Source organism: Watersipora subatra, chromosome 3, assembly GCF_963576615.1.
Source record: "Watersipora subatra chromosome 3, tzWatSuba1.1, whole genome shotgun sequence".
Taxonomy (NCBI): Eukaryota; Metazoa; Bryozoa; class Gymnolaemata; order Cheilostomatida; family Watersiporidae; genus Watersipora; species Watersipora subatra.
Genome location: NC_088710.1, coordinates 72,043,478 through 72,071,254, shown reverse-complemented (window position 1 = coordinate 72,071,254; position 27,777 = coordinate 72,043,478). Strand labels below are relative to the sequence as shown.

The 27,777-nt window shown below is 36.2% G+C and overlaps 1 protein-coding gene across 1 annotated transcript; it reads right to left on the bottom strand.

Annotated features, from left to right (window-relative positions):
- Positions 1-1,888: 1,888 nt before the first annotated feature.
- On the bottom strand, positions 1,889-27,777 carry LOC137389782 (solute carrier family 40 member 1-like). The gene is made up of 12 exons (XM_068075880.1): positions 27,687-27,777; positions 20,340-20,594; positions 19,187-19,280; positions 18,626-18,768; positions 16,673-16,879; positions 15,261-15,392; positions 13,203-13,403; positions 7,030-7,176; positions 6,469-6,582; positions 4,982-5,095; positions 3,893-4,042; positions 1,889-2,566 (listed from the first exon to the last, which is right to left on the bottom strand). Exons 1-12 carry the CDS (start codon positions 27,724-27,726, stop codon positions 2,271-2,273), a joined length of 1,893 nt encoding a protein of 630 aa, XP_067931981.1. The 5' UTR covers positions 27,727-27,777; the 3' UTR covers positions 1,889-2,270.

The following is a 27,777-nucleotide window of genomic DNA, read 5'->3' as shown; positions in this document are numbered from 1 at the left end:
TCTCTATAGACCAGACTTAGCGTCCTTCCATTGCACCTTTTAATAAATTTATTACCTTTTTTTGTTGTTGTTTACACTTTGTTACAATAAAACGTGAAACCATCAATCAGGTAAATCTTGTAACCCAAATGAAGGAAACAATGCTGCCTTTAGCAGCTACAAACAGTTAACTATGTCCATTGCTGTAAGTCTGAACACCAGGTAACCCTAAATACAAGGTTTTCTCTACACTTCAGTGCAAGCTGCATGCATTTGCATATCTTCACCCTCCAAGTATATGTTGATACATCATAACGAGCAGGTCATACCTTTCAGTTGTCAGTAAGTTATATTATCACCTGTCTCCTTGTCTTGTCAATGGGCTAACCCCGATAGCCTATTCATATTATGTGTTGAACTACAGGTAGGGCGGTCTAATTTACCCTCTGTCTAATTTACAATAGTGCACAGTAGTTAGCACCATTAATATAAGCATAATTGAATCAAAAGGAATGTCCGTGCCTCACTTTCGCTCTGTAGCGAGATTTTAGGCTAGTCATGCGCATGTCATAGGTTTGAATCATTCAAATGTTTTCTCCTTTACTCGGCTATGCTCTCCGCAGTTCAACAAACAAAAAACACTCTGTTAACATTTATTTATATATAGTTAACAAGAACCATTCAAAGCACGTAACAGCCAACACTTATAAAGTTGGTCAAATACTTAACAAGATATAAATTGAAAATACTCGTGAAGGATTTTAGGTTTTACTTCCAAATAATAAGACATCAGGAGTGTGCTCTGACATAACGTTATGTTGTAGAACCAGCAACTTACTGTTGCTGCATTCTCTAGTGTTTAACATACGAACTGACTTTTAGTAATGGAGAGATTCTGTAGAATGAGCAAATAGGTGCTGTCTAGATTATAGGATCAAATTACAAAGAAAGTAACTGTCCGTGTATGATTATATCTTAATGTACTCACAAAATTGCTGTCATCGCATAATTTAACTTGTAATAAAAATTTAGAGACAACCGTTGCCAAGTAGGGTGATATTCTTCAAGTGCATTTAATTTTTGACAGAAAAACAGTTCAAAACACTTCATTCAGCAAGAATCTGATATCTCATCTAATAAATTTTAACAAAAATGTGCAAGTCATGCTAAGTGGGAGCATGCGGATGGCAACAACAGGCACATACCATCAGTGCAGTGACGGGTTTTCTTCAGTGCCTTGCTGCTATGCATCTCTTACCTGCTATGCATCTCTTACCTGCTATGCATCTCTTACCTGCTATGCATCTCTTACCTGCTATGCATCTCTTACCTGCTATGCATATCTTACCTGCTATGCATCTCTTACCTGCTATGCATCTCTTACCTGCAAGTTCTGCTGCTGTAACACCGCAAATTATTTGGCATGTTCAAAGAGGTTCACATCTGAATTGTAAAAGAGGGAAGCTACTTAAAGCCCCTCAACACGTAGGTAAATTGTAAAATCACTAATCTTAGCTTTACGGTATCGTGAATCTGGATATTGATTATTTTTCTAGGCACATTCTAGATGCTCCTAAATAACAGCCTGTTCAAGGTTTCTTTCAGGAAATATTATAATAAGGTAACGAATAGGAAGCGAGCATGTCAATGAGGCTGATGAGAGTGTGAAGAACGATGGAGCTGTATGTAGATTAAGAAAGCATGGCTAATCCGTGCCAGTCACTGGATTAGCCTAAATCAAGGACATAAACAGTGCAAGGAGCATAATATAGCAAGTCATTGTATCGTTAGCCGGGGGTGAAGGGCGTGGGTGAATTATCTCATCTTATTCCTCTAACGCATAAAGAACATTTTCCTTCTGAAATTCAACAAGTGAAAGAAGACTGATGTTACAGCTGTATGTATTTAGAAACTGTGTCGCGATAACGACATTATGCCAAAGCATAAAACCCGTTGACAAACAATCGGGTTACAAAAAGGTTGCATTTATCGGGAATACCACCGAACTGTAAAAAAATTAATATAAAAAATAGCTGCTATAACAGGCACAAATACGAATTGCACCAGAGAGTAAGTGGACAGTTGCTATCGCTGAATAAATATAATGCTAAACAAGCAGCAACAGCTGCCAACCGTAACAATCTGTATAAAAAACATCTATCAGAACTAATAACATTGCTGGGAATTCCCATAGTTGAAAAGGAAAAGCGTACAACTCCGGTTGAGCTACTACCTCGAGAAGAGGGCGTAAAAGTTTCACTACTTTGATATCCTGCTCATTATTAACGGTTTTATGGTATGGTGGGCCTCAATTCCTGGCTCCCTCTAGCCAGTCTGCCAAATAATTTTACGCCCATCTTGCCACAATAGATAAAGAAGCTGACTCCTCCAAGGATGATGAAGAGGAAAGAAAGACAGATCAGAATGCCAAAGTGTCTCGGATCGGGCACGGCTATGACTAATATATATTTCAGAAGGTCCATAAGCATGTTGAGTGAGCTCTGCACTCCGTTTACAATGCCTCTTTGTGATTGGTTGACTCTTTCTATCAGTAGCTGGTTTACAGACAGGTCAAAAGTCCACAGACCTATATAACAAAAAATAGGAAGAGTGAGATAACTCCGAACACACATGCAAGTCCATTGTAAACATTGCGTGTGAAATGCCCTTGGCTTAGTATGAGGACACAAAATCACAAGTACAAATATCTGAAAGGTTTATGGCAGGTGAAATGCTGACATGGTACCACACACAAATGGGCAGGCACTCCAGCGATACCCAGCCAGTGAAGTGCCAAATTGAAGATGGCAAGCAATGCAAGAGTACACAAGACCTTTTATAGCATAAGACATATTGGCTTGAATTTTATTACAGTCAAACCTTTACATACAAAGTTATTTGTTTTCAGATTTGGCTCGTATGTTGAAGCAAATTTTCTAATGAGCAGACACTGTAGTTTGCTTAAAAGCCCAAAAGCCTGCGACAGCTCCTTAATATATATTGCAGGCAATCACACATATCATTGAAACAAACAAATTATAGAACATATATGTAAAAACTGAATGTAAAACAACTATATTAATTTAGTGACAATCAATAAAAAAAGGTATTTACCGTATTGTTATTGTATCTTAGCGACACGTGAAACAACGTGTCATAGGTTTGGAGGTAGAGGTGGGATAAAGACAGGGTAAGTTATTTTGAACTGAATTAAGTGAAGCTTAGACTTATTTAGTTTACAAACTTTTCACTATCTCTATCTGTTTCACATTTTTTTTAAACTTTCAACAACCTTTGTACTCTCACTTACGAAGCGGCAACTTTTAAAGAAACCTCAAACGTCGTATTTTGGGCGTATAATCAAGCGCTTGCAGAAAATGTGTATGTTTGAAAAATTGCCTATTAAGTCAATCATCAATTGAGATTTGACTGTAGTTGTTTGTATGACCGAGTTGCTGACTTAACCAAATAGCAAGAGTGGATAATTTATCAGTAGGTAAGTCCTGACATTTGGCACTCTAACAATGTCAACCTAGCTCCCTTATCTCTCTCCTTATCTCATTTCCTTAACCTTGTTTTTTATTAGTAATGCGAGCTCGGCTCCGTTATCCTTTCTAATATTTCCTTTCTCTGACCTTGCTCTCTGGTATTAATGAAAACCTACACCGTTATCCTGCCTTTTTCCTTCCTACCTTCCCAAGGTTTGCTAATTTTCCTGCACACTTTACTCTTCCTTTCACTCCCGCTGGCCCACTTTCCCTTTTCACCCTCCTTCCCTTGCTATCTATTCATCTATTATTATTTTTACTTTCCCCTTTCCTTCCCTCTCTGCCCTGAGTCTATCTCTTCCCTCTCTGCCCTGAGTCTATCTCTTCCCTCTCTGCCCTGAGTCTGCCCTGAGTCTATCTCTTACCAAATCTCGAAGTAATGATGCCAGCCATCAAAAAAACAAGAGAAAACTTGCTGACGGATGGTTCCACCGGTGATACGACTGTAACGTTTGGCAAAAGATTGCCATACTCGGTGAGGTTGATGGGTTCAGTAACTCCATTTGTCACATTTTCTACAAATTAAAAGGGTTAACACAACAATGGTTAACAGTAAGGTTTTTTATTAGCCGCAGAGTTTAAAATTAGCAAAGGTGGTTACGCTTAAAGCAACAACCTACACCTAGGCTGTGATACATATGTTGACAGGTTGTTGCTATTAGATATTGAACTAGATTTAAGATACTGCGTATTAGATATTGAACTGGAGGATTCATTGATACACGCACAGAAGAAGCAGCTTCCTTGCAAGAACTCAAATGCTAAGTGAGATGACAAGGTGGTTAACTTTGCTATTATCAAATTTGTAACTGTCTCTGTACAGCTTTATGCTTATTATTCATGTTAACAAATGTGGTCACATCAAGGTCACATCAAGGTCATTAATATTATGCACCTTTAAAGGAACAGCAGAGTGAGATTATTGTTAATGCAACGAAATGTGGCGAGAAATGGTTTGAAAACTGACATGCCGCTAACATACGCATAAGGCTGATCTGAATTTGAAAAGGTCAGACCCGGAATGAACAAGTTACAGCGGTCGATGAATACACAATGTCTGACACTGTTAGTAGTTAACTGATAACTAATTATAGTATACTTTATTCTAGTTTCCAAACCTTTTTTCTACCTCACTATATTAAGTCAATCTCAAACATGCATATTAACAGAGGTTAACACAAGTAATAAACAGTATACAGCTGACCAAGTGTACTACAGGTGTCATCAGGTGTCAATGATTGCCCTCTGCAACACGGACTGGTACGCCATGAAACTTGTTACAGATGTACGATGCTAGGCATGAGGAGACAACCTCCTATGGAATAACAGACAAATTTATCTGTTTATCGTAAATCTATCGTGAACGGTTTGTGTTAACTCTCTGCTTTATGATTAGGTTGAGCCACCGATCAAGCTAGCTTTTAAGCATGCAACTGTATAAAATGTGGTAAAACCTGAAGTTTGTGGAGAAAGGTTGAAGGGGCTGCCAGGAACCCATACCGACAGCAAAGACAACAAGAGGCAAAGTATCTGAGCTGCAGATCCCACCAGGCCAGCTCTCTCAACACCTAGAAAACAACATTTTAAGAGATAAACTCCGAATGCTACATGTGCTAATAGGATCTATAAACAGTTTCTTACCGCTTCTTGAGAAATTAGAAGAATTTTCTGATGATTCATTTTAGTTTGCTCGTCCAATGATAATAGAGAGCAAAATAGTAGATTCCCTGTAGCTAAGTTTACTTGTAGCCAAGTTCCTTTGTATCGAGGTTTATCTGTAGCACGTTTTACTCGTAGCTAGTACAACCTTAAATAACATTTACAAAGCAGAGTTGCTTCCATAATATATTTTTTGTTTATAACTCTATGGTATTTATTAGTAATCACAGGATGATTGTATATGATTGAGACTTCCTAAAGGATTATTGAGCACATGAGTCAACATGCTAAAAAGTGTCAAATTGGTACATGCTCTAATTGAGATGCAAAAGTTTGTGATTTATCATGAGACAAATAGTAAAAACTGTGACATTCCGCTCTGCCATTTCACACCAAATCATTGGAAATTATCTTATTTTATCATATTTGGTTGTTGAGAACATGTGAACCTAATAGGGAGAGGCCTGTTCGCAACTAGATGTACCTGCTCCTTTGTGTCAGTATAACTGGATGTACCTGCTCCTATGTGTCAGTATAACTAGATGTACCTGCCCATTTGTGTCAGTACAACTAGATGTACCAGCTCCTTTGTGTCAGTCTAACTAGATGTACCTGCTCCTTCGTGTCAGTATAACTAGATGTACCTGCTCCTTTGTGTCAGTATAAATAGATGTACCTGCTCATTTGTGTCAGTATAAATAGATGTACCTGTTCCTTTGAGTCAGTATAACTAGATGTACCTGCTCCTTTGAGTCAGTATAACTAGACGTACCAGCTCCTTTGTGTCGGTACAACTAGATGTACCTGCTCCTTTGTGTCAGCATAACTAGATGTACCTGCTCCTTTGAGTCAGTATAACTAGATGTACCTGCTCATTTGTGTCAGTATAAATAGATGTACCTGCTCCTTTGTGTCAGTATAACTAGATGTACCTGCTCCTTTGTGTCAGCATAACTAGATGTACCTGCTCCTTTGAATCAGTATAACTAGATGTACCTGCTCATTTGTGTCAGTATAAATAGATGTACCTGCTCCTTTGTGTCAGTATAACGAGATGTACCTGCTCCTTTGTGTCAGTATAACTAGATGTACCTGTTCCTGTGAGTCAGTACAACTAGATGTACCTGTTCCTTTGAGTCAGTATAAATAGATGTACCTGCTCCTTTGAGTCAGTATAACTAGATGTACCTGCTTCTTTGTGTCGGTACAACTAGATGTACCTGCTCCTTTGTGTCAGCATAACTAGATGTACCTTATCTCTAAAATGTTCACCATTACATACCAATACTGTTCCTCATCTTTGGGTAGACAAATGTTGCAACAATTCCTGTCACAGCTCCAGCAGACATCATTCCACCAATAGCAGCAGGAGTAGCACCTTGTGAGTTTGCATAGCCTGTGAGACACAAAAAATGTAACAGTTAGCTTTAGATTGGTAGTTATTGCTCAATCACACAAAGCTTAATGACTGTCAAAGGTGTCTCTCAGGCTAAAGATCAGCTAGTGTATTTCAGCCGACTTCTTAGCTACCAATTAATATTATTCATTGGCCAGGTTCAGGTCTGTGCGGTGCAGCTACAAGACAATAAGCGTCCTTTATGTGTAAACAAGTTTTCTGTAGAGCTCTTGAAAAATTAGTGCGCATTGAGAGGAGCTTGTGGAAGCTCAGTTTCTCACTTTGCTTATTTTCTCTAGCTGCTTATATCTGCCATAGAATGCCTCCAACACTACTGTGGATATGATACAGAGCAATAAAAGGTTGGTCAACAGGAGATGACGATTCTGTATAACCAAAAGTACATGCAGTGCACATATTTCAGAGCTCATGTCAAAGTACACTCACCAATAGTGATGTTATCAAAGCCAAGGACAGTCATATATAGAGCGGCGAGACCCATACCGGCGTACTTGACTCTGTAGCTGAAGTAGACAGACCAGCCAGTCTTGAGGGTAAAGAAAACTGAGAAGAGTTTTTTACATACGGCTGTGCCTGAAACAATCCACAATAGATCGTTCGATTGCCTCTCCTTACCAAATACACCTTGAAACTTGTCAACCAGCCAATTTGATGAACCATCAACATAAAAACAAAGATGTGATCAATGTATGACTGAATGTTGGAAACTGCAGAGTCATGGATTAAAAGAACTAGTGTGTACCCGCTGATAAAACCTTTTGCATGCACATATATCAGAGGTAGAGGAAAGTCGTGTAGTTACTCTGTACGTTAAAGAAATGAAGTTAGCAATGCAAGCTCACCAGACAAGTTCCCAAGTTGAAGGACAAACCCAGCTTACTGTGGGAGAAACCCAGCTTACTGCGGGAGAAACCCAGCTTACTGATAGAAAGCATTGAAATGGCAGTCAGCGATGATTTTGGATGCCAAACAAATTGTCAGTGACGGCAAGCGCTTTGCTTTTAGTCACCAGTGGCTACGCTAGACAGAATATTGAAACTTTATATATAAATAAATAATCGAATGCTTAACACAAATTTCCAGCAAAGGTAAACCTTAAGCATTATGTGTAGTTTATTTGTTTTTTTTTATGTATGTATTTGGTATTTTATTATTACTATACATTTAGACATCTGTGTTAGCAACATAAATCCTTAGCACAAAATGGTTTACACTATCCATTAGCGGAGTTTATTACTAGAATGACACTCAAATTGACTCCCACAATAAGGTTGTGAGAGTCTATGGTTGGTAGCACTGAGTTTACACTAATGGTTCTTTAACTCGAAATTAGTTTTGGGTATCGCTACAGTGATTTCTCATATGTCAATCTACAGTTTACCTGTTTCTAAATAGCCATAAAACATGACATATGTTAGGGGCTAAAAGAAATATATCATGTTTTATGTTAGTACACATTAGCCTTACAGCACTATATTTTATTAAAAAAACACTGTGAGGGTTTTAATGTAACAATAAATTGCCGACATCAGAATGACTTGCAAAAATTGGTGATAGCAATATATAGCTGTGTTCAATTACCCATAAGCGCATCTCTGAGGTGTCTCACTACAAAGTATAAATTAGCATTAATTTTAACAGGTGAGGGCAGGTCTAAATGGTCTCGATGCCAGCAACTACCTAAATGAAAGCTAGAAGCTCATCGCATTTGAGACACTGAAAACTTGTTGCAGAAAGAGATGCAAAATACAAGAGAACGTAAATTTTTGCCCATCTAAGAAATATTTTACAAAGAAACTCTCTTGTTATATGGCAATAATATATACTAGTTTTCATACCGGATAATATATATTACTTTCTATATGTGATAATATGAGCACATATTACCTTCCATATCTGATATAATATAATATATTCTAAATGTGATAGTATAACTTACAGCATCCTTCAAGTGTAATAATAAAGTTGCAAACATAAGAAAATATTATTGAAATTTAAAAAAATGACAGGAATAAGCTTTTTCTCTGTCATAGCAACATATTAGCAATTGTACATTTTTTGCAAACAAATGGCAAGGCACAGTCCTGATCTCTTTCGCAGGAGGACACAACTGCAACTGCACAACAATATAAACTTTAGCCTAACAATTTTAAGCAAAGCTTAATGAACAGCTTCAAATATTGAAACAATTGTCAGATCACTCAAGTGAAGCCCCTAATCAGCTGACTGGCTAGATTTATGGCTACACACGGACACACTTTTTCATTTATGGAAACGAGACAATTTTTGTTCAGCTTTCAAACATGATAGCGTGTCCTACACCATCTGTTGATCAACCAACACTCATCAACACTCTAACATCATCAACACTTTTACTTTGAGAATTGTGTGCTGTCATAAGAGTTGTTGCCTTTTTGTACTAGGAAGCGGTAGTGCTGTATTTTTGTCAAAGAATTGTAATAGGTTGTCCCTTCACTATTTTGATATGAATAGAGTTATTCATGAATCAACTCACGAGTTCTATTTATAAACCAGACGGCTTGTCAATACAACTTATACAACCTGATGAACAAAAGAGAATGCAATCAAATATGCAGTACAAGTCATCAATACCTACAGGACTATACGGAGTAGAATAACTTAATGTTTATACTAAACTTTATCAAGTAGATAAATGAATAACAATTTATGAAGCAATCTCACTACCACTTTATACAATTCTTTTGACAAACTGAGTAGATAACTCCATATTTCTATTCAAATTTCTCTCAACTTAATTGATCTCTTCTTCCAAACATCAGTTTTCTTATGCACATATTTACTGTGTAAATGTTTACTTACAATAACAGTTTGGATAATAATCAGAATCTACCAACAGTTGTCCTATGGTTTGGAACTAAGGCTACAAACTTGTGATTTGTTCACCAACCATGGAGCTTCGACTGTTTTAAGACTGCGAAAGTCAGGAGTTGACCAATTAAAAATTAGCAACTTGAAAAAAAATGAATACAGCTGTTTTTTCCAACCTAAACTTTTTGCCAATCAGAAACTATTTTACAAGTGTAAAATTTTCTTTTCCATACACTTTTTGTCATATTTATTGCTGGGGGTGTATATATCGATTCCACTTTAAGTTGTACGCTATGCCTTTCAGGCTTATTGTGTCTTTTCAAACTCTCGATATGTTCTGCCATTGTCAGAGGCAGCACATGAATTGCAAAGCAATTTCTTCTTCAAATAAACGGACGGAATTGGGCGACTGCTGTTCCTTCCTATCGATGATACTCTTCATCTTCTCTCTTTGCATCGCTCATCTCCCACTTCTTCTCGCCATTGCATCTTCTACCACTAAAACTATCACCATTAAAGCTAGCATTGGTTCTTCATTTTTATTGTCTATCCTTCCGAGGGAGCGATGCATATACCGATGCATCAGAAATCCCCAGGTCAATCAGAACTCATTTACACCCCTCATATTTCATGGCTATCAAGACTAAGCCTATTTTTTGCTGTCTTTGCAATACATAAAAAATAAAAGGAATAAAATAAAAGGAATAAAATAAAAGGAATGTCATCAAATAAATCTGTTGCTTTGAAAGTAAAATGCCAACTCGCTTGATCACATAATCTTATTGGCCATTTTACTCATTGAGGACAGAAAGCGGTAAGTCATTTGCCATCTCTAGTTATATCTCTTCTTCAGCAGACGTTAATCGCGTTACCTAATAGGAAGGTACTAATGCCAGAATATAGTATGTATGTGCTGGTTCCCTTCAAATTATGACTGCAAGGACTAGAGAGCCATTGTACCTATGGCCTTTACACCTAGTCAAAGTATTTTTGCACATACGGCTAGGAGTGCCAAGGAATCCCAGAAGCCGCTTGAGGTTTTTGGAAGTTCAACAGTGGATGGTGGTTTCTTCCATGCTGTGGGTATGCTGCGAGCAAGTAGTGTGGCAAGAAAATCAAGTGGCTCGCGTGTAAGCAGTCGCTTTTCCTGATCAAGTTCAGCCAGACAATTTGAAACAACCAAAGAACAATCACCTCCCAGGTTTTAAGGCTGCTCAAGTTTCCTGCATCAAGGCAACATGAGTGCACACAAAAGTGCCAACTTCCCCTTTCATTCATAGAGGACATAAACAAAAGAGTTTCGTGTACCTAAGGTAGTTCATACGAGGCACCGCTATTAGATACTGTGTTTGATTTCTGTGTCTTCTTATGAGTCTCAACCTATAGGGTGATTGAAATGACAAGCCAAGGCTTTCCAAGGCGAAGCACTTCTTTAAATCAAAATTTTGTGCTGCTAAAATTCAGCAGTTTTTTCTTTGCTTTCCTGTTCATATTCTTTTCTCTACTATTCAACCTGACAAAGCTGAAGTCGTGTACTCAAGAAACCTTGATCCAATAATTCTGTATCAAGCAGAGATCTAATTTTGTGAATTAGGTTCTGAAACTTGATGAATCTTTTCTGAAAAACGCCATTCTGTGAAGACACAGAACCTTTTTTAGAATCCTAGGTGCGCCATCGAGTGCTTTTGCTCTCTCAGCATGTTTTATCAAATCACAAAGTCCCTATGAGTTTGTATGGAGATAAGTGCTCACGATTGCTGACCTCCCCGATAGAGCAGTTTCTTTATCTTAAAGTTCCCATAGCTGCACCTTAAATTTTTATGCCTGACCTCCTGACCTCAACATGGAAGTGTTCACCAGTCGGAGGTGTAATCCAGCTATTTCAGTTTTTCTGTGTTGCCTGAGAACCTTGATCGGAGTCTATATCTCGGTAACTTATTGATAGCGAGCCATCAAACTCAATCTCTTACTTCCCCAGCCAATTGCTTCTTTCTCTATTAAATGCTGGCCTAACCTTCTATTTTTACTCCTTGGGTTTCAGCCTTCCGACTTATACGTGTCGAGCAAGTATGTCTGGGGTTACAGTAATACCAACGATGACAAGGCAGAGCTTGTGGCAGTCCCTCACAGGTGGCTGGGAGCACATTGTGTGACCAACCTAGCTGTCTCAAACTTTTCAACCTCGGTACCAGAGGGAATAAAAATCTAGCCATTGTTCCTGCTTTGAAGACGTGGCAATGATCTGTTTTTTTTTCTTTCGGCCATCACCTGGCATTAATCTTGTCATTCAGAGTAGGTTTAAATACTGGCCCCAAAAATTTTTTTAAAGTATTTGTCACCATAACAAGTACATTCACATGTAAGTGAATGTCTTTATAAGTAGACAACTCCTAATAGGCTATATTGCCTCAACTATTGACCAGAGTTGCATGCAAGTGAATACAACTCTTAAAATATTTATTAGAGGGTTTCAAGTCGGCTTCAAGTCTTACTAGAAAGGATGCAGAGCAGCTCCAAAAGAGTGGACATATTTCTGAGATCATATCAAACTGCTCAGACCCTCTAGGAGTCTAGGTAGACTTTGTAAGACCTTTGTCAAGTGTAGCACTACTGTAACTGCCTGGTCTTTCACCTCGACCACTGTCAAATGCTTCCTAGGGTTTGATATGGCTGGTTGAGCCTGCTTAAATATTGTAAAGGTGTGACCAGACATAATTCTATTTACTCTTGATTCATTCCAAATTCAAAAGATGATACGGGTCCTTTAGCACTCAGCTACCACTCAGCTGTAAATTACAGCGAAACAAGAGGAGGTAACCTGATCATTCTTGTTAACTAGATTAATATTGCTCTATTCACTGCCCTCTGTGTCATTCGTAAATACTACTGATCTGTCAGCGACTATTGACACTAGAGAAAAGCTCAAGAACAGATTAGAGAGCTACAAAATAAGCATTAAAAAGTAAACACTGAAACAAAGTGGAACAAAATGTATAGCCTGACTTTCTCAAAGCGGTGTTTGGTTAACCAAGCCAATATGCTAATCTAATTGCTAACTAATATAGCCTGAGGTCACAACATTAGTGTAGTAATTGATAAGTGCTATTAGAGAAGCATTCTGTTTAAACTCTTGTGGCAGAACACAATGCTAAATTGTTAATAATAAATTACCCCTTTTTGGCTCATAGCTGAGAGAATTTTCACTGGTTGCTAAAAATAGTCATCATATGCAAGATTCAGTCACTTTCCTACCAGAAAGTACAACAACAATGATTTCTGACAATATACCAGTGTACAGGCACTTGTGTCAGATTGGAAATGCAACAAAAACATAAGTGCGAATAAGTACTTTTCGTCATGCGATACTCGATTATAGCTAGACGTGAGAAAAGACTGTTGGCGAGAGGTGATTGACAGAGAGAAAATATTATGCTTAACACAGTGTACTAGTTGGTTTTTTGCAATAGAGCGTTTATATTATTTGTTACTTGTTTTAGAAATATCCATAAGCACCTAGCGGTAACATAGCATGTGATATGACACAGTCATCAGCGCTTGATGAGAGACCAACTAAACACTTTCCTGGTTCTAAACTCGAGTTAGCTATTAGCTATTATTGAATATCAGAACGCACTTGGAGGAAGATATGGTTTTCCGGAGTAAATGTTTTTGTCTGAATAGACACTAAAGCTAGAAGGCTTTGATTTATGAGACAGGTGAGAAAAGTAACAGTTTGATGGTTGACTTACATTTGGAATCGGCGTTGTTCAAACTTTTGGAAGAATTCCTCTGTGTTAAAATGGAAAGATCTGTACTATTATAGTTATGATCTACTGGACCATCATCGTCGAGTCTGTTAGGTTCAGGGTTTGTCTCAGGGGTAATATCTCTCAATGAGGTAGCCTTCATATCCTTCTCTTGCTCAACACTCTCAGAGGTCTTTTCTACATCTACAAGACAGTTAGTGTTGTGACAATGGCTGATGAAATAATGACTGATACGTTAGGGCATGAGGGCATGAGGCCGTTTGTTTTAGCAGATTATTTGCTAATGCGCTGACTCATACCAAAGTATGGGCACTATTGCACTGTAAATGTACAGTGCAATAGTGCTTTACTAGAACGAGGCAGCAAATAGGAACTTTTGCTGTTAGTTTCAGACGATGGTCTTGCTTGTTATTAGGAAATAAAATTGTTAAGATTGATCACGTTGTTCAAAGCTGCCAGTGCTACCAATGCGGCTAGTCACACAGACTAGTGCGAGTGTCATCCTCCGCAGAAGCTTACAAGTGAGACACATTTACTGCTGCAGCTGTTGGTGCTGCCACTAATATAGCTGTAGCTCTCCTACAATCACATGAGGTGACGAACAAGTTTTGAGTGAATAAGCCTTTGCGAAGAAAAATAAGAAAAGTGCATAGAAACTAAATACGAATACAAACTGCTGTGAGTTGGACAAGTCAAAGAGAACTACAATTCACTCAAGCAGTTTCTAGTAGAGCCTTCATTTGGCTAATATTAATATAATTATAGCCAAATAAAGACTGGCTATAATATTTGGCTATAGACCCGGTAAAAGTCTCAACATGCAATGTTCAAAGTTTCTCAAAACTTTGCAGTAAGTCACAGTAAAAAATCTGGCACAAATTATTATAAAAAACAAATGTAAAAAGATAAAAACGCTGACAAATACATGTGTATAGGCTAAATTAGTTTTAACTTAAACTCAATGTTTGAGCTGAAATAAATTAAACTGCGTATCTCTCCACGACGAGCCAACACCCTTTATCGTGTCTCGCAGGTAAAGCTAACACCCTTTATCGTGTCTCGCAGGTAAAGTAACAACAACAACAAAACTCATCTACCAATTACTTATTTACAAGTTTAGTCTTTTACATTTAGTTTTTGACAAAGTTTCATATAACACATTTATTTTAATTTTATGAGTAAAATTATTTGCGGCGTTTATTTAGGAGTGCTAAATTTGTGTGCTCTGAAACGAATTTAGAAAGTACAGAGGATTGTTATAGAATATCTGTACCAACATACAAAGGCTTTAACATACGAAATTGATCTCGGAATGAATTTATCTCATACGAAGATTTGACTATCATGTGTAGAGGTTTGACCGCAATACTAAAGCAGATGTGAAGTTCTCACTCTAAGCTTTAGTGGAATTAAGTAGTAGTTACGACAATAATTGAATACTGTAGGGTAACTAATAGGCAGCCAAGAGTTATCTACTCAACACTATTACTGAACTGCTCAACTCAACAGAGCTAAGTTTATGCTATTTTGATAGCATACAATTAGAGTTGTCTTCTTCTAAATAATGTACTATGCATTCTTCTCTATATGAAGGAATTTTTACGCTGGATGTTTATTGTTTTAAATACACAAATGTTTATTATTTGCACGCGAGTCAGGAGATTGCGTTAATATTGTGTGCTAGATAGTGCTAGACTTCACTAAGAAAACCCCGAAAATGTATTCGCGTGTCAGTTGTGTAATATTTCCTGAAGGTATATAAACAGAAAACAAAAAACTATTACAAATTGTTTGTATATTTCTTTTACAGCTCTTGATTCTAAAAGTGAACTTAATCATCCGAATAAAGCCATTCTTTTTAATTATCACACTTGCCTACAGGTACATGAGTAGTATAAATTCAGGGTACAAACTGTTATTTTTTGTCTACTCAGGCTGTTGATAGTGCCAACAACTCCAAGTTTTTGATTTAGTGTATGTAACAAAGTAAGAATATAAAAATAAAATTTAATCAGTGTGAGTATGAGGATGATAGCTGACCTGAGTGCAGGACAGGGTCAGGCGACTCCTTTGCTTTTTCACTTTCGAGGTACTCAACCTCACACCCAATCTTTTGTTCCATTTCACCTTCAGTAGCAGATTCATTCACACCACCCTCAATTTCTCTATCAGCTGTAAATATATACTTTTAGTTAAAGAGTCAGCCAACTCAAACTAAGCGGAATATGTTTGAGAGTTTGCTACAGAGTAAGTGAACTTCTGCGAGATTCTACTAGTAGTTTAAAAAAAATTTAAAGCGTAGTGCGAGCTGTTTTCCAAATAGCAATGGTAATCTTTGCAATAGCCTTAGGTCTCAATATCCTGAGCATTTATCAGAAATGACGGTCGCTCCGCCAAAATTAGTTGTGATATCCATTTTATAGCCAGAACCCCTGAATGCCATAAGGTATGAAAGCAACTCCTTATAAAGACAAGGTTGATGTCAGAAGTACATAAATAGTAAACTACAAAGGGCAGCTTGTAAATTAAGTGACAAACATGCCAACTGGCACTTTAGAGATTTGACAGCAAATATCGCACCCGCGAGTCTTGTCTTGTAAACAAGTCTTTACAAAAACTTCTCTGGCACCATTGGTTGAGAGAAAATCTTTCTTTTGCAAAAATCAGTATTGACACAGCACATTTAAACTGATCCAAGTGTGTCACCAGAGAGAGCTGTTTATTTTGTTTTAGCTTTAGTATTGACAAGGTACGTACAAGGTGCGCCAAGCGCATAATGTAAGCTGTAGATTTTTAAGTGTCACTTGTTCCAACCCGCTTGAACTGGCTTATACTGTTAAATATAATAACTTATTGATTGACATACCTAAAATGAATTGAGCAAAATTTGCGTATTAATTAAGCCGAACACACCTTCCGCCCCCTTTGAAAATGTCGCCTGAAGACACGGCCAGCAATGACTGCAGCTCAGATGCATATGTAGGTGAGCCTACACACATGTTTTTATTGCCAATAAAATGTTTACTAAATCAGATGGTTTGCTCCATTTCTGCCAACCATGTTAGGACTTCCTGTTCTCAAAATTATTGCTAAGCTTCAATGGTGTGCGAGTTATTAGGAGAAGATGCGGCGAGTAGCATTACAGCGTAAGTACAGCCTTATAATTACGTACTTTTTAAAACTCACAACTAAAACATCACAAGCTGCATTACTCACTCTTGAAATTAATGAAATTATAATACACCTTAACATATGACTAACAAACGAAATCGTTTCTTCGGGTATTCACCAGCTGAGAATCATTGTATTTAGACAAGTTTAGTTTGTTGAATGCAATGCACTGACACAGCTCTCACACGATATGCTAGAGTGCAGACCTTCATGAATAGGCTCCTTAATGCTCATACAATAAATTAAATGAAGCAAATGAACTCTGTATGATCGAGACTAACCTTGATCTAGAGTTTTAACAGCAAGCTCTGGCACCTTCCTGTATATTCTCTGAAGCAAGCCGTATTCAACAAATATGCTGCATACATTCCAAATGGCAACGAATATGGCGCTAGCGGATACGGAGAATGATGAGATAATAAAACCGGTAAGAGCGGGTGCTGATATGTTAGTCACCTGGTCAATGGCTCGAGTTATTGAGCTCAATCCTGTAAAACAACCGCATAAAGGTCTATCACCTGCCCTAACATGCCAACTCAAAAAAATATGTAACTTACGGGAAAGTCCCGATGATAAATAAGTAGATACCAGTTCCAGAAAACAGTAGCACAAGAATTACAATCCTATCAACAAATAATTTTTTAAAATAGCAAAACCTGAGCACATTTTGAAGCGTTTGACCGTATGTAACGCAGGCATCAGACTTGGGAGTCATAGAACCTTAAAGTTAAGGGCGTAAAAGTGTTTTCCTTTGCTAATTATTGGAAATTCTAACAGCCTAATGTATATCAAATATTTTTTAAACATTTTCTTATAAATTGATATATACATAACGATATATAAATAAATGTCTACATACGTATTTGCAATATTTTATATCTTGATCATTTTAAAATGCTATTTGACTACCACGATCTTGTAGTTCTAGTTTTGCTTGTTTATAATAGTTTTTGAGCATTAACCTGTTGCATTGAATGCATTTGCTATACCAAACATATTTGGAGTACGTTATTGTAGTTTTAATATATCTAATTATTTGTAAAATCAAACTGTTATTTTGGCGTAAGAAAATTTACCATACAGTAAAACCTCCATAAGTCTTTCTTAGCAAGTAGGAGGCAAAAATTACTGCTATCATTAAAATTTTTGTTTCATTAGTCGATGATCCAATTTTAATCTAGGTCAAGCGTCATGGAACTGACTTTGCTAGGAAGTGAAACATGTAAACAAACGGAATGCATAACAATCAGCAGACTTCAAATTAATGGTTTTTCCAAACGCTAATTGGGGCTTAAAGATAATGTGTAACAATATTAGATATATATAAATAATATAACATATATAATATATCAATAAATATAATATATTTATTATATATAAAATACATAATAAATAATATTTGGCTATAGACCCGGTGCAATTCTCAAAAGGCAATGTTCAAAGTTTCCCAAAACCTTGTAGTAAGTGACAGTCAAAAATCTGGCAGAAATTATTATAACAAACAAATGTAAAAAGATAAAAATGCTGACAAATACATGTGTATAGGCTAAATTAGTTCTAACTTAAACTCAATGTTTGAGCTGAAATAAATTAAACTGCGTCTCTCTCCACGACGAGCCAACACCCTTTTATCGTGTCTCGCAGGTAAAGCCAACACCCTTTATCGTGTCTCGCAGGTAAAGTAACAACAAAACTCATCTACCAATTACTCATTTACAAGTTTAGTCTTTTACATTTAGTTTTTGATAATATTTTATATAACGCATTTATTTTAATTGTATGTGTAAAATTATTTGCAGTGTTTATTTAAGAGTGCTAAATTTGTGTGCTCTGAAACGAATTAAGAAAGTACAGAGTTTTGTTATAGAATATCTGTACCAACATACAAAGGCTTTAACATACGAAATTGATCTCGGAATGAATTTACTTCATACGAAGATTTGACTACCGTGTGTAGATGTTTGACTGCAATACCAAAGGAATTGCTAGCTAGTGAAACAATGCTAGTCTCTAAAGATTCATCAACAGGGCAAGGTAAAGGTCAAGGTAAAGGTCAAGGTAACAGCAATCTTACAATCTGACACCTTGTCTCAGGTGAATAATGCTAGTTGTTAGATTGTCAACAGGTTGTCATCAGGTGAACACGCTAAAGCGGGTGCTTTCAGCGTGTCATATTAACTACTACATAAAGAGAAGCCAGTGAGAGCCAGAGACAAACAATATTTTATACTTACTTGCGAGCTTCTTGCTGTCACCCTCGCATATAACTGATATCCAGTCCTTCTCTATCGAGATCTTGAGAGCCGTGCTGAAGAGGGAGGCGAGCACGGCGAGTGTGATAATTCCTGCCTCGCACAGACCGGACCTCCAGGTCTCACTGCAGCACAAGGGAGACAATAGACAGTCTTCTGTGTAACAGTCACCTTGCTAACTAATCATCTCTTCAAACATCTGATCATTTATGTATTCTGTCCCCATCTTTTCAAAAGTGCTGCCAATGAACGAGTTTATCAGTTTTTAGTTTTGCCAGAAGATTCTGTCAGCACTTAGTTAAGGCATGGGACTATATGTATGCGATTAACAAGTTAATAACAACTATATTCAACTTGCCTTTTATATACGGTATTAAGATATTAGTGCTAACAACTTCAAATACTTACATATTTAATGTAGAAAGCAATTGGCAGAAAATATTAATTGAAAGTAGTAGAAAAAGAAATAGAAAGAACATGATAAGTACTATGGAGTTGTCCTCTGTTGGAAATAAAGATGGAAAGATGTGTCTATAAATTCACCTGTAGATATATTCCTGTTGAGCGTAGACAACAGACACGAGAATAGCGCACATTGCCACGAGAACATTTTGAAACGCGAGCACTGTTCTCGCAACTACAAAAGAAACATTATATTTGTTAGTCCGCAAGAAACAACCTTCCAGTAAGAGATGCTGCCCGCCTAACCAAATGACTGGGTTGGTGAGACAGTAGCAAGAGGGAAGTTCCAGTGGCGAAAGTAGGAGATCTTTGCTAGTTGCCCATTTGTAAAGCATCATTTGTAAAACATAAATGCAAGAGAGGAGGATTATGGGATACTATGAATGGAGGACTCAAATGACTAGGGCTGCCCTGGGCAAATACCGATCTACCCAATTCTGGATCATATCCAATTTTTGGAGACCTTTCAAGGCTGCTTCTTAAAATTGAATCTATTTGTAAATGTCTTAGAGGTATTATTTTTCCTGTATGAATGAACTTTGGTGAACCCAGAACGGAAAGAACCCAACACCATTTCTTCTAACATAAATGAGCAAAACATGTGAACAAGTAGTAGTAAGGAAAGGCCAAGTCATAGGAAGTATGTCACAATATGGGATCGATAAAACAATAAAAACATTAAACACCTGTAGAACTTTCAAAGTATGCCAAGTACAAAAGATTTATTTGCCAGGCAGAAGCAAAAAGCTCCTGGTTGGACCCTACCGTGAAATCCTTCTAAATGTTCTTTGGCCTTCTCTGAACTCGGATATACGAAAGGTATGATTACGATAGAGCCACACATGCAAAGATAAGACAGATAAAAAATTAATTACAAATATCTTACGGTGTGGGTAAACAGCTAAGACAATCCTTGTGCAAAGTGAAGAGAAATTTGCTAGCAAAGATGATCTACACAGATCATGTTTGAGAATTGTAAGTACCCACACCTCTAAATAACCCAAAGTATAAAACACACATGCAGATAAACACCCTACTACAGCAGTAAATGTAACAAGTAGAGAGAGGATTGAAGAGAGAGCACGAGGTTTTCACTCATGTATGGCTAATCGATCAGATACCGACCTTTTCAGAATCCTACAGAGACCAATGCAAATCACATTTGTATAGACGTACGAATTTCTGACAGATTCATTTTTGAAAGATTTTGGAAACAAGAATGACATCACAGTACCTTTGAGTCGAGGGTATTTGTCAACGGCGTCGCCAATGATTGCACCAAGTAGTACAGCGGATATGGAGACAGCAAATCCATAGCTGGCAACAAGTCGTAAGTTTGTAGGAGAGAGTTGAGAAAGGTAGACACCAACAGCAAACATCCACATGCGGTCTCCCCAGGAGGAAAGAAAATGGCTGACATAGATGGATGCTGATGTACTATGTAGAAAAGTCGATAGTCTATCTCGAAACGTCCTCTTCTCCTCACATTCTACGGAAGTAACGCATATTATTAGCGACAACAAGCCTCGCAAGACAACTAGAAAAGAAGCCTTCGGATGACGAGCTGCCTTACAAGAACTTTTCATGGCTGTGAAAACAAGAGATACAACGAGTCTAGAGAAATGCTGATGACCAAGTATTGCTGGAGGTGACATAGCTAGTCAGTTAGCACTTTCTGGTCTGACAACAAGACCCAGTTAAAGAACATAAAGAATGTAGAATAAAGTCTAAATCTTATAAAGCATAGCCAGAACACAAATTCTCAGTTTGATATTCGTTTAATTTTAAAGAAATATTATTTATACATACAGAAGGTGAAGAGCTGACATGCCTGATAAATATTATTTATACATACAGAAGGTGAAGAGCTGACATGCCTGATAAATATTATTTATACATACAGAAGGTGAAGAGCTGACATGCCTGATGAACAAAGCAGCAAGAATACTTCTAAAGTTTACATATTTTCTATTTCTGGCTCATCTATTTTCTATAAACATCTAATCTATACTCTATCAATATTCTCAGTGTTGATAGTAAATATACCGAGTGAATGCTAGGGTTGTACTATTTTATTTGTAGAACTACCTAATAGTCTAATAGATATGATATTTTGAATGATTGACTTTTCAAGCAAATCAGTATTTGCATACAATTCAGGGAAGATGGAGTTGAAATTGGAAAAGTAGTTTTGAAACAATTAGGAGTTAAAGTATGCATATAGGGACGCTGAAAGAGTCTTGAATTAAAGGTTTCTTTAGCATATGTGATATATACATACAGTGTATGTCTACAGTCTTTAGTAAATGTGATATATACATACAGTGTATGTCTACAGTCTTTAGTAAATGTGATATATACATGCAGTGTATGTCTACAGTCTTTAGTAAATGTGATATATATATATACATGCAGTGTATGTCTACAGTCTTTAGTAAATGTGATATATACATACAGTGTATGTCTACAGTCTTTAGTAAGTGTGATATATACATGCAGCGTATGTCTACAGTCTTTAGTAAATGTAATATATACATACAGTGTATGTCTACAGTCTTTAGTAAGTGTGGTATATACATACAGTGTATGTCTACAGTCTTTAGTAAATGTGATATTTACATGCAGTGTATGTCTACAGTCTTTAGTAAATGTGATATATACATACAGTGTATGTCTACAGTCTTTAGTAAGTGTGATATATACATGCAGCGTATATCTACAGTTTTTAGTAAATGTGATATATACATGCAGCGTATGTCTACAGTCTTTAGTACATGTGATATATACATACAGTGTATGTCTACAGTCTTTAGTAAATGTAATATATACATACAGCGTATGTCTACAGTCTTTAGTAAATGTGATATATACATGCAGTGTATGTCTACAGCCTTTAGTAAATGTGATATATACATACAGTGTATGTCTAGTCTTTAGTAAATGTGATATATACATACAGTGTATGTCTAGTCTTTAGTAAATGTGATATATATATGCAGTGTATGTCTACAGTCTTTAGTAAATGTGATATATACATACAGTGTATGTCTAGTCTTTAGTAAATGTGATATATACATACAGTGTATGTCTACAGTCTTTAGTAAATGTGATATATACATACAGCGTATGTTTATCAAACAGGGAACTAACTGACCTTTAAGGTACATAGATCATTTGCTATATACATATATATAAATGAATATATATACATGTATTTGTTACATACAGTACATTACGTATATAGTATTAGGTTTGTTAGGCTATGAAAATACTTAAATGAAATACAATGTATTTTTATAAGAGAATTTAATTCAGCGTATGACAGTTACAACATACAAATAAAATCTGAGAGAAAATGAACTTCGTATTTGGAGGTTTTGCCACATTTTGTAAATATGGTTATATGAATAATCCACTTCATATGCTGATTTTAGTAGAACATAGCTTGTGGTCTAAGAAAAACAGAAACAAGCAAAAGGAAACTCCAAGGCAGTTACATAGTGCACTTTATTTCATGTTGAATGGAGACCTCACCACTGACAAGAGAACAGTGGAAGCAGCAGCTCCAAACATTCCAACCTACTTTAATAGGTAGGAAAGCACAAGAGTGAACTTTAACATATATAGTTTTAAAGGCAGCGGGTGGTGTTCAAACGCAGCGAGCGGTGGTTATAGACAGCGCGCAGTTGTCTGTTTCACAGTATATATGAATTTCTTGGCAATTTACCATACTGTACAATATAGATGAGAATAAAGGCCAAGAGCTGAAGTTAGAAATATTTGCTCGTATTTGATAACAATGAGGGTATTATTTTGTGCTAAGTAAGAAGATACCTTGAGAGCTGTAGGCAATGCCCTGGATAGCTAGAGATAATAATGATGTAATGGAGAATGCGTAGTGAAAAGCTTGAACTATTAATATGTGAAACAAGAAGTAGAACTGAATTAAAAGCTTGTTCAGAGCGGGGTTCTCAGTAGCTTTCACGACAACCTGTATGAACACCGGTAGAAACCATAATGATCAGCCAGATGAGGAATTGGCTAGAATTTAAGAGGCATATCTATGTTTAAAAGGAAGAATTAGTCCAAATCTAAAGATGGCAACCAGTAATGATAGATTTTGTAGGCTACTACTAAATACAACGAGTAGGAAGTAAAGTACATCCACAGAATGCTACTAGCTTAACTAATAGTCATAGACTTTTACAGAACTTTACCAAATGTAACTAATAGTAATAGGCTTCCATAAAATGCTACCAACCACAATTATGGAGAATAGTGATGCCGTAAGGCCATCTTGAGAGATGTGAAACTGCTATAGTTGTAAAAGTTTGCTCATCTTCCAATTTTAGGTTACCCTAGTAAGTTAGATCTGCCCAGACCAAGTAGGTAGAGGATTGAGTTGTTCATGATGTGCTACTAGCTGTATAGTGACTGCAAGACTTTCCCATAAGGACCCAAAGAAGATTCAATGAGCAGGTGTCTTACAAGCATGGCTGAGCATACATGTAAATTCGGCTTATCTTTGACCAGACTGAAATCTTAAACTTTTTGGACGTTTTAAACAGACAACCAACAAAATAACAGACAAAATTGTCAACTCTCTCCTGCTTGAAAAGAAAACATGGATGCCATTAGACATCCATTCACTAATGAAGGCCCACGACTATGTTAGATCAATATATGAGGCAAACTATATTTGGCAGAAGACCTCCTGTAGAGACAACAACATGCTCAACCTGTAAAAAGAAAGTGTGCGTAACTCGGGGTAAGATAAATAAAAAATCTTGGCTAATCCTAAGCTAGAAAAAAAATCGAATACAAGCTAAAGTGTAACTAATATTCTCAGAGTTTTAACCATACTGACTGTTGGAGTTGGAGAGGGATGTGAGCAGAGCAACTGATGGGTGAGGCAAAATGGCCCTAGTTTGATCGAGTTGTACATCGCGAGCAGAGACAGATCCTATCTGCTTTATAAGAAGAGGCAATCGATAAGCTAATTTCTATTAGGTACTATTGATCCTAATGCCTTTTAAGAAGACGAATCATGTCAGAGGGAAGCAAGTAGCGAATTCATACTCAAAACAGACGAGACGGCTTAATTGGCGAATTCAAAGACGAATTGTGAACCTTTTTCCTCGCTTTATGAGATAACCAACCAACTTATACCTTGACCTCTCCCAAAAAGCTACAAAAATAGCAAATGAATAAGAATGGTGAATGAAAAAATTGTGAAGAGTGTAGAACAGAAACCGGTTAACAAAAAGACTTGAGAAAATCGTGAGTCAAAAGATCAAATTTATCCCTTTTGATAACAATTACTTTGCGGCATATTTGTATCCTCGAGTTGTATCCTCTAGTTGTATCCTCGAGTAATCTATTATTTAGTACTGTTTTAGGGTGAATCATAGTGTCAGGACAATAGAAATGTACCTTCAAAATGCTACAACTAAGAGAGTAGCTAGATGCTAGTAGATATAAGGGGAAGCATGAGACAGCGGATGAACAGCGTTGTCATGACGACTGTTGTGGTCACATGTTTGGCGATTTTCTTCGACCGATACTAGGTACAAAACTCACACTTGACAACTCGAGAAAAAAATTTGTTACTTACATTTTTGTATCAATAAATAGACTTTCATGCTTAATTTTTGTTGATTTTTTGTACATTTTTATACAGTTATTATTTTAAATGATTTTTACAGTATTAATTTGCTCTACAGCTAAACTTGCATGCATAAAATGTCTATTTACAGTATATATAAATGTCTATTCACAGTATATATAAATGTTTATTTACAGTAAATATAAATGTCTATTCACAGTATATATAAATGTCTATTTACAGTATATATAAATGTCTATTCACAGTATATATAAATGTCTATTCACAGTATATATAAATGTCTATTCACAGTATATATAAATGTCTATTTACAGTATATATAAATGTCTATTTACAGTATATATATATATAAATGTCTATTCACAGTAAATATAAATGTCTATTCACAGTATATATAAATGTCTATTTACAGTATGTATAAATGTCTATTTACAGTATATATAAGTGTCTATTCACAGTATATATAAATGTCTATTCACAATATATATAAATGTCTATTTACAGTATATATAAATGTCTATTCACAGTATATATAAATGTCTATTCACAATATATATAAATGTCTATTTACAGTATATATAAATGTCTATTCACAGTATATATAAATGTCTATTCACAGTATATATAAATGTCTATTCACAGTATATGTAAATGTCTATTTACAGTATATATAAATGACTATTTACAGTATATACAAATGTCTATTTACAGTATATATAAATGTCTATTCACAGTATATATAAATGTCTATTCACAATATATATAAATGTCTATTTACAGTATATATAAATGTCTATTTACAGTATATATAAATCTCTATTCACAGTATATGTAAATGTCTATTTACAGTATATATAAATGACTATTTACAGTATATATAAATGCCTATTTACAGTATATATAAATGTCTATTCACAGTATATATAAATGTCTATTCACAGTATATATGAATGTCTATTCACAGTATATATAAATGTCTATTCACAGTATATATAAATGTCTATTTACAGTATATATAAATGTCTATTTACAGTATATATATATATAAATGTCTATTCACAATATATATAAATGTCTATTTACAGTATATATAAATGTCTATTTACAGTATATATAAATCTCTATTCACAGTATATGTAAATGTCTATTTACAGTATATATAAATGACTATTTACAGTATATATAAATGCCTATTTACAGTATATATAAATGTCTATTCACAGTATATATAAATGTCTATTCACAGTATATATGAATGTCTATTCACAGTATATATAAATGTCTATTCACAGTATATATAAATGTCTATTTACAGTATATATAAATGTCTATTTACAGTATATATAAATTAATAATTTTATCACTTTTTGCTATACTTCTTAGACTCTGATTTGCTAAAAATTTTGCAAGATTCTCTAAAAAATGTGATTCCCTAACCTTGAGATTCTGGCGTTGATTATACCTAAAGGTGAAACAGTCATTGCAAGAGTTACGTAGACATCCAAAAAAGCATTACTTTAATTGGTGTACATAAACATACATACATACATAGGTAAATATGGATCTCATGATTGGCTACTGGATATGATCTCAGCTACTGGTTAGTAGTTGGCTACTATCCGTTTGAGGTTAGTGAGTGAATATGAGAAAAGGTGCTTGTACGAAAAGGAAAAAGAGTTGAACAATGTTAGTGAGAGGAAGAACTCAGAGTTGTGTTACTCTGTTTATGTAATCAGCCACACATTAGATGATTAGCGCTGTGCACACTACTTATTGAACCACAACTTTTCATTGGTTGTGGGGAGGAGTTCCCGCTACCGGCATCAACATTCTCCAAGAGAGGTCTGGAGGTTTCTGGGCGGATTAATTCAAAAACCTCTGCAATAAAATAGTACTGAAGCACATGTGCGTGTCAGGAACTCAACATCCGAGTTCTGATAGTCAATTACACAGATGATTGATTACAATTCACCCTACTATAACTCTAAGACAAATACCGGTTTCACTGCGCCTTGGAATGTTGAACTAAACTTATTTATGAGATTCGAAATGCTCCAACAAGTTATAAACATAAAAAGTAAAAAAACATAAAAAATTCATGGATGAATCTAACGCTGTCTGAATGACAGGACAGCCTCGGTCAAGTTGACCCATAGAGAACATTTCACTGGTAGAGCAAGAATGCAATTACAATTTCATGCAATACTGATGCAAATAACATAATTTGTCAACGGGCTGTGTTTAGTGACCCTGGCAGTCTCTGTGATCAGCAAATCTGCGATAAGGATGTGTGAAACAATGTTCAAAGCATGCAATCTACAACTCAAGCTTCTGTCTGGATATTGACTCAAGTATCACCCATGACTCTCTTCAGGCCTCTCACAAGCCTGTGTGACACTTGTTACATTCCAAATAGTCATAAATACACTACTCTTAGATACTCAGATGCCTGGTACACATGCTATACTTCACTTCTGGACAAAATACACTGATAGTGGAGATAAATGCGAGACTTTGAAGGACATCCAGGTTGTGATGGAGTGGCCTGATTTCTGTCCGGCTAAAATCAGGCAGATAAAGTAAGTTGATGCGCTGTAGCCTCGGCTGTACACAAGCAATGCCGGAGCTGCCCCGAGATAAGATGATGACCACAACTAAACTACTCAGCATTATTATACATAAGTTTTACGTGACACAAGAACTATTCAAGCCGTTAGTTCTGCACCAGTTTTGTCCTTTTGACCTCCTGCTGTCGTATTAACTACAAGTATTCAATACTTAGATGCTATACGCTTTTGTTCAAAAGTTGTAAATATGAAAAGAAGATATCATGAGAGGATGAGTGTTAAAGACAAATCTCCCAAATATGCCCATTATTATTTATGGCCAACAAGTGGAAGATGCCAATACTTTAAATTTCTAATTTAATCCTGGCTGTATGAAGGCCTCTTTTACCTTCTGTTGGAGTAGGGCAGGATTTATCGTCTGCTTCCATACTGCCTTCTTAACTTCTAGAAATGTCTCTGTCAGTTAATGAGGGGTCGTG

Coding starts and splice junctions, on each gene's coding strand:
- LOC137389782 (XM_068075880.1), bottom strand. CDS start 27,726: ATGGAAGCAGACGATAAATCCTGCCCTACTCCAACAGAAG. Junction 5,096..6,468: donor AAAGATGAGGAACAGTATTG/GTATGTAATGGT, acceptor GTTGTTTTCTAG/GTGTTGAGAGAGCTGGCCTG. Junction 4,043..4,981: donor CCTTTCTCCACAAACTTCAG/GTTTTACCACAT, acceptor TTTAATTTGTAG/AAAATGTGACAAATGGAGTT.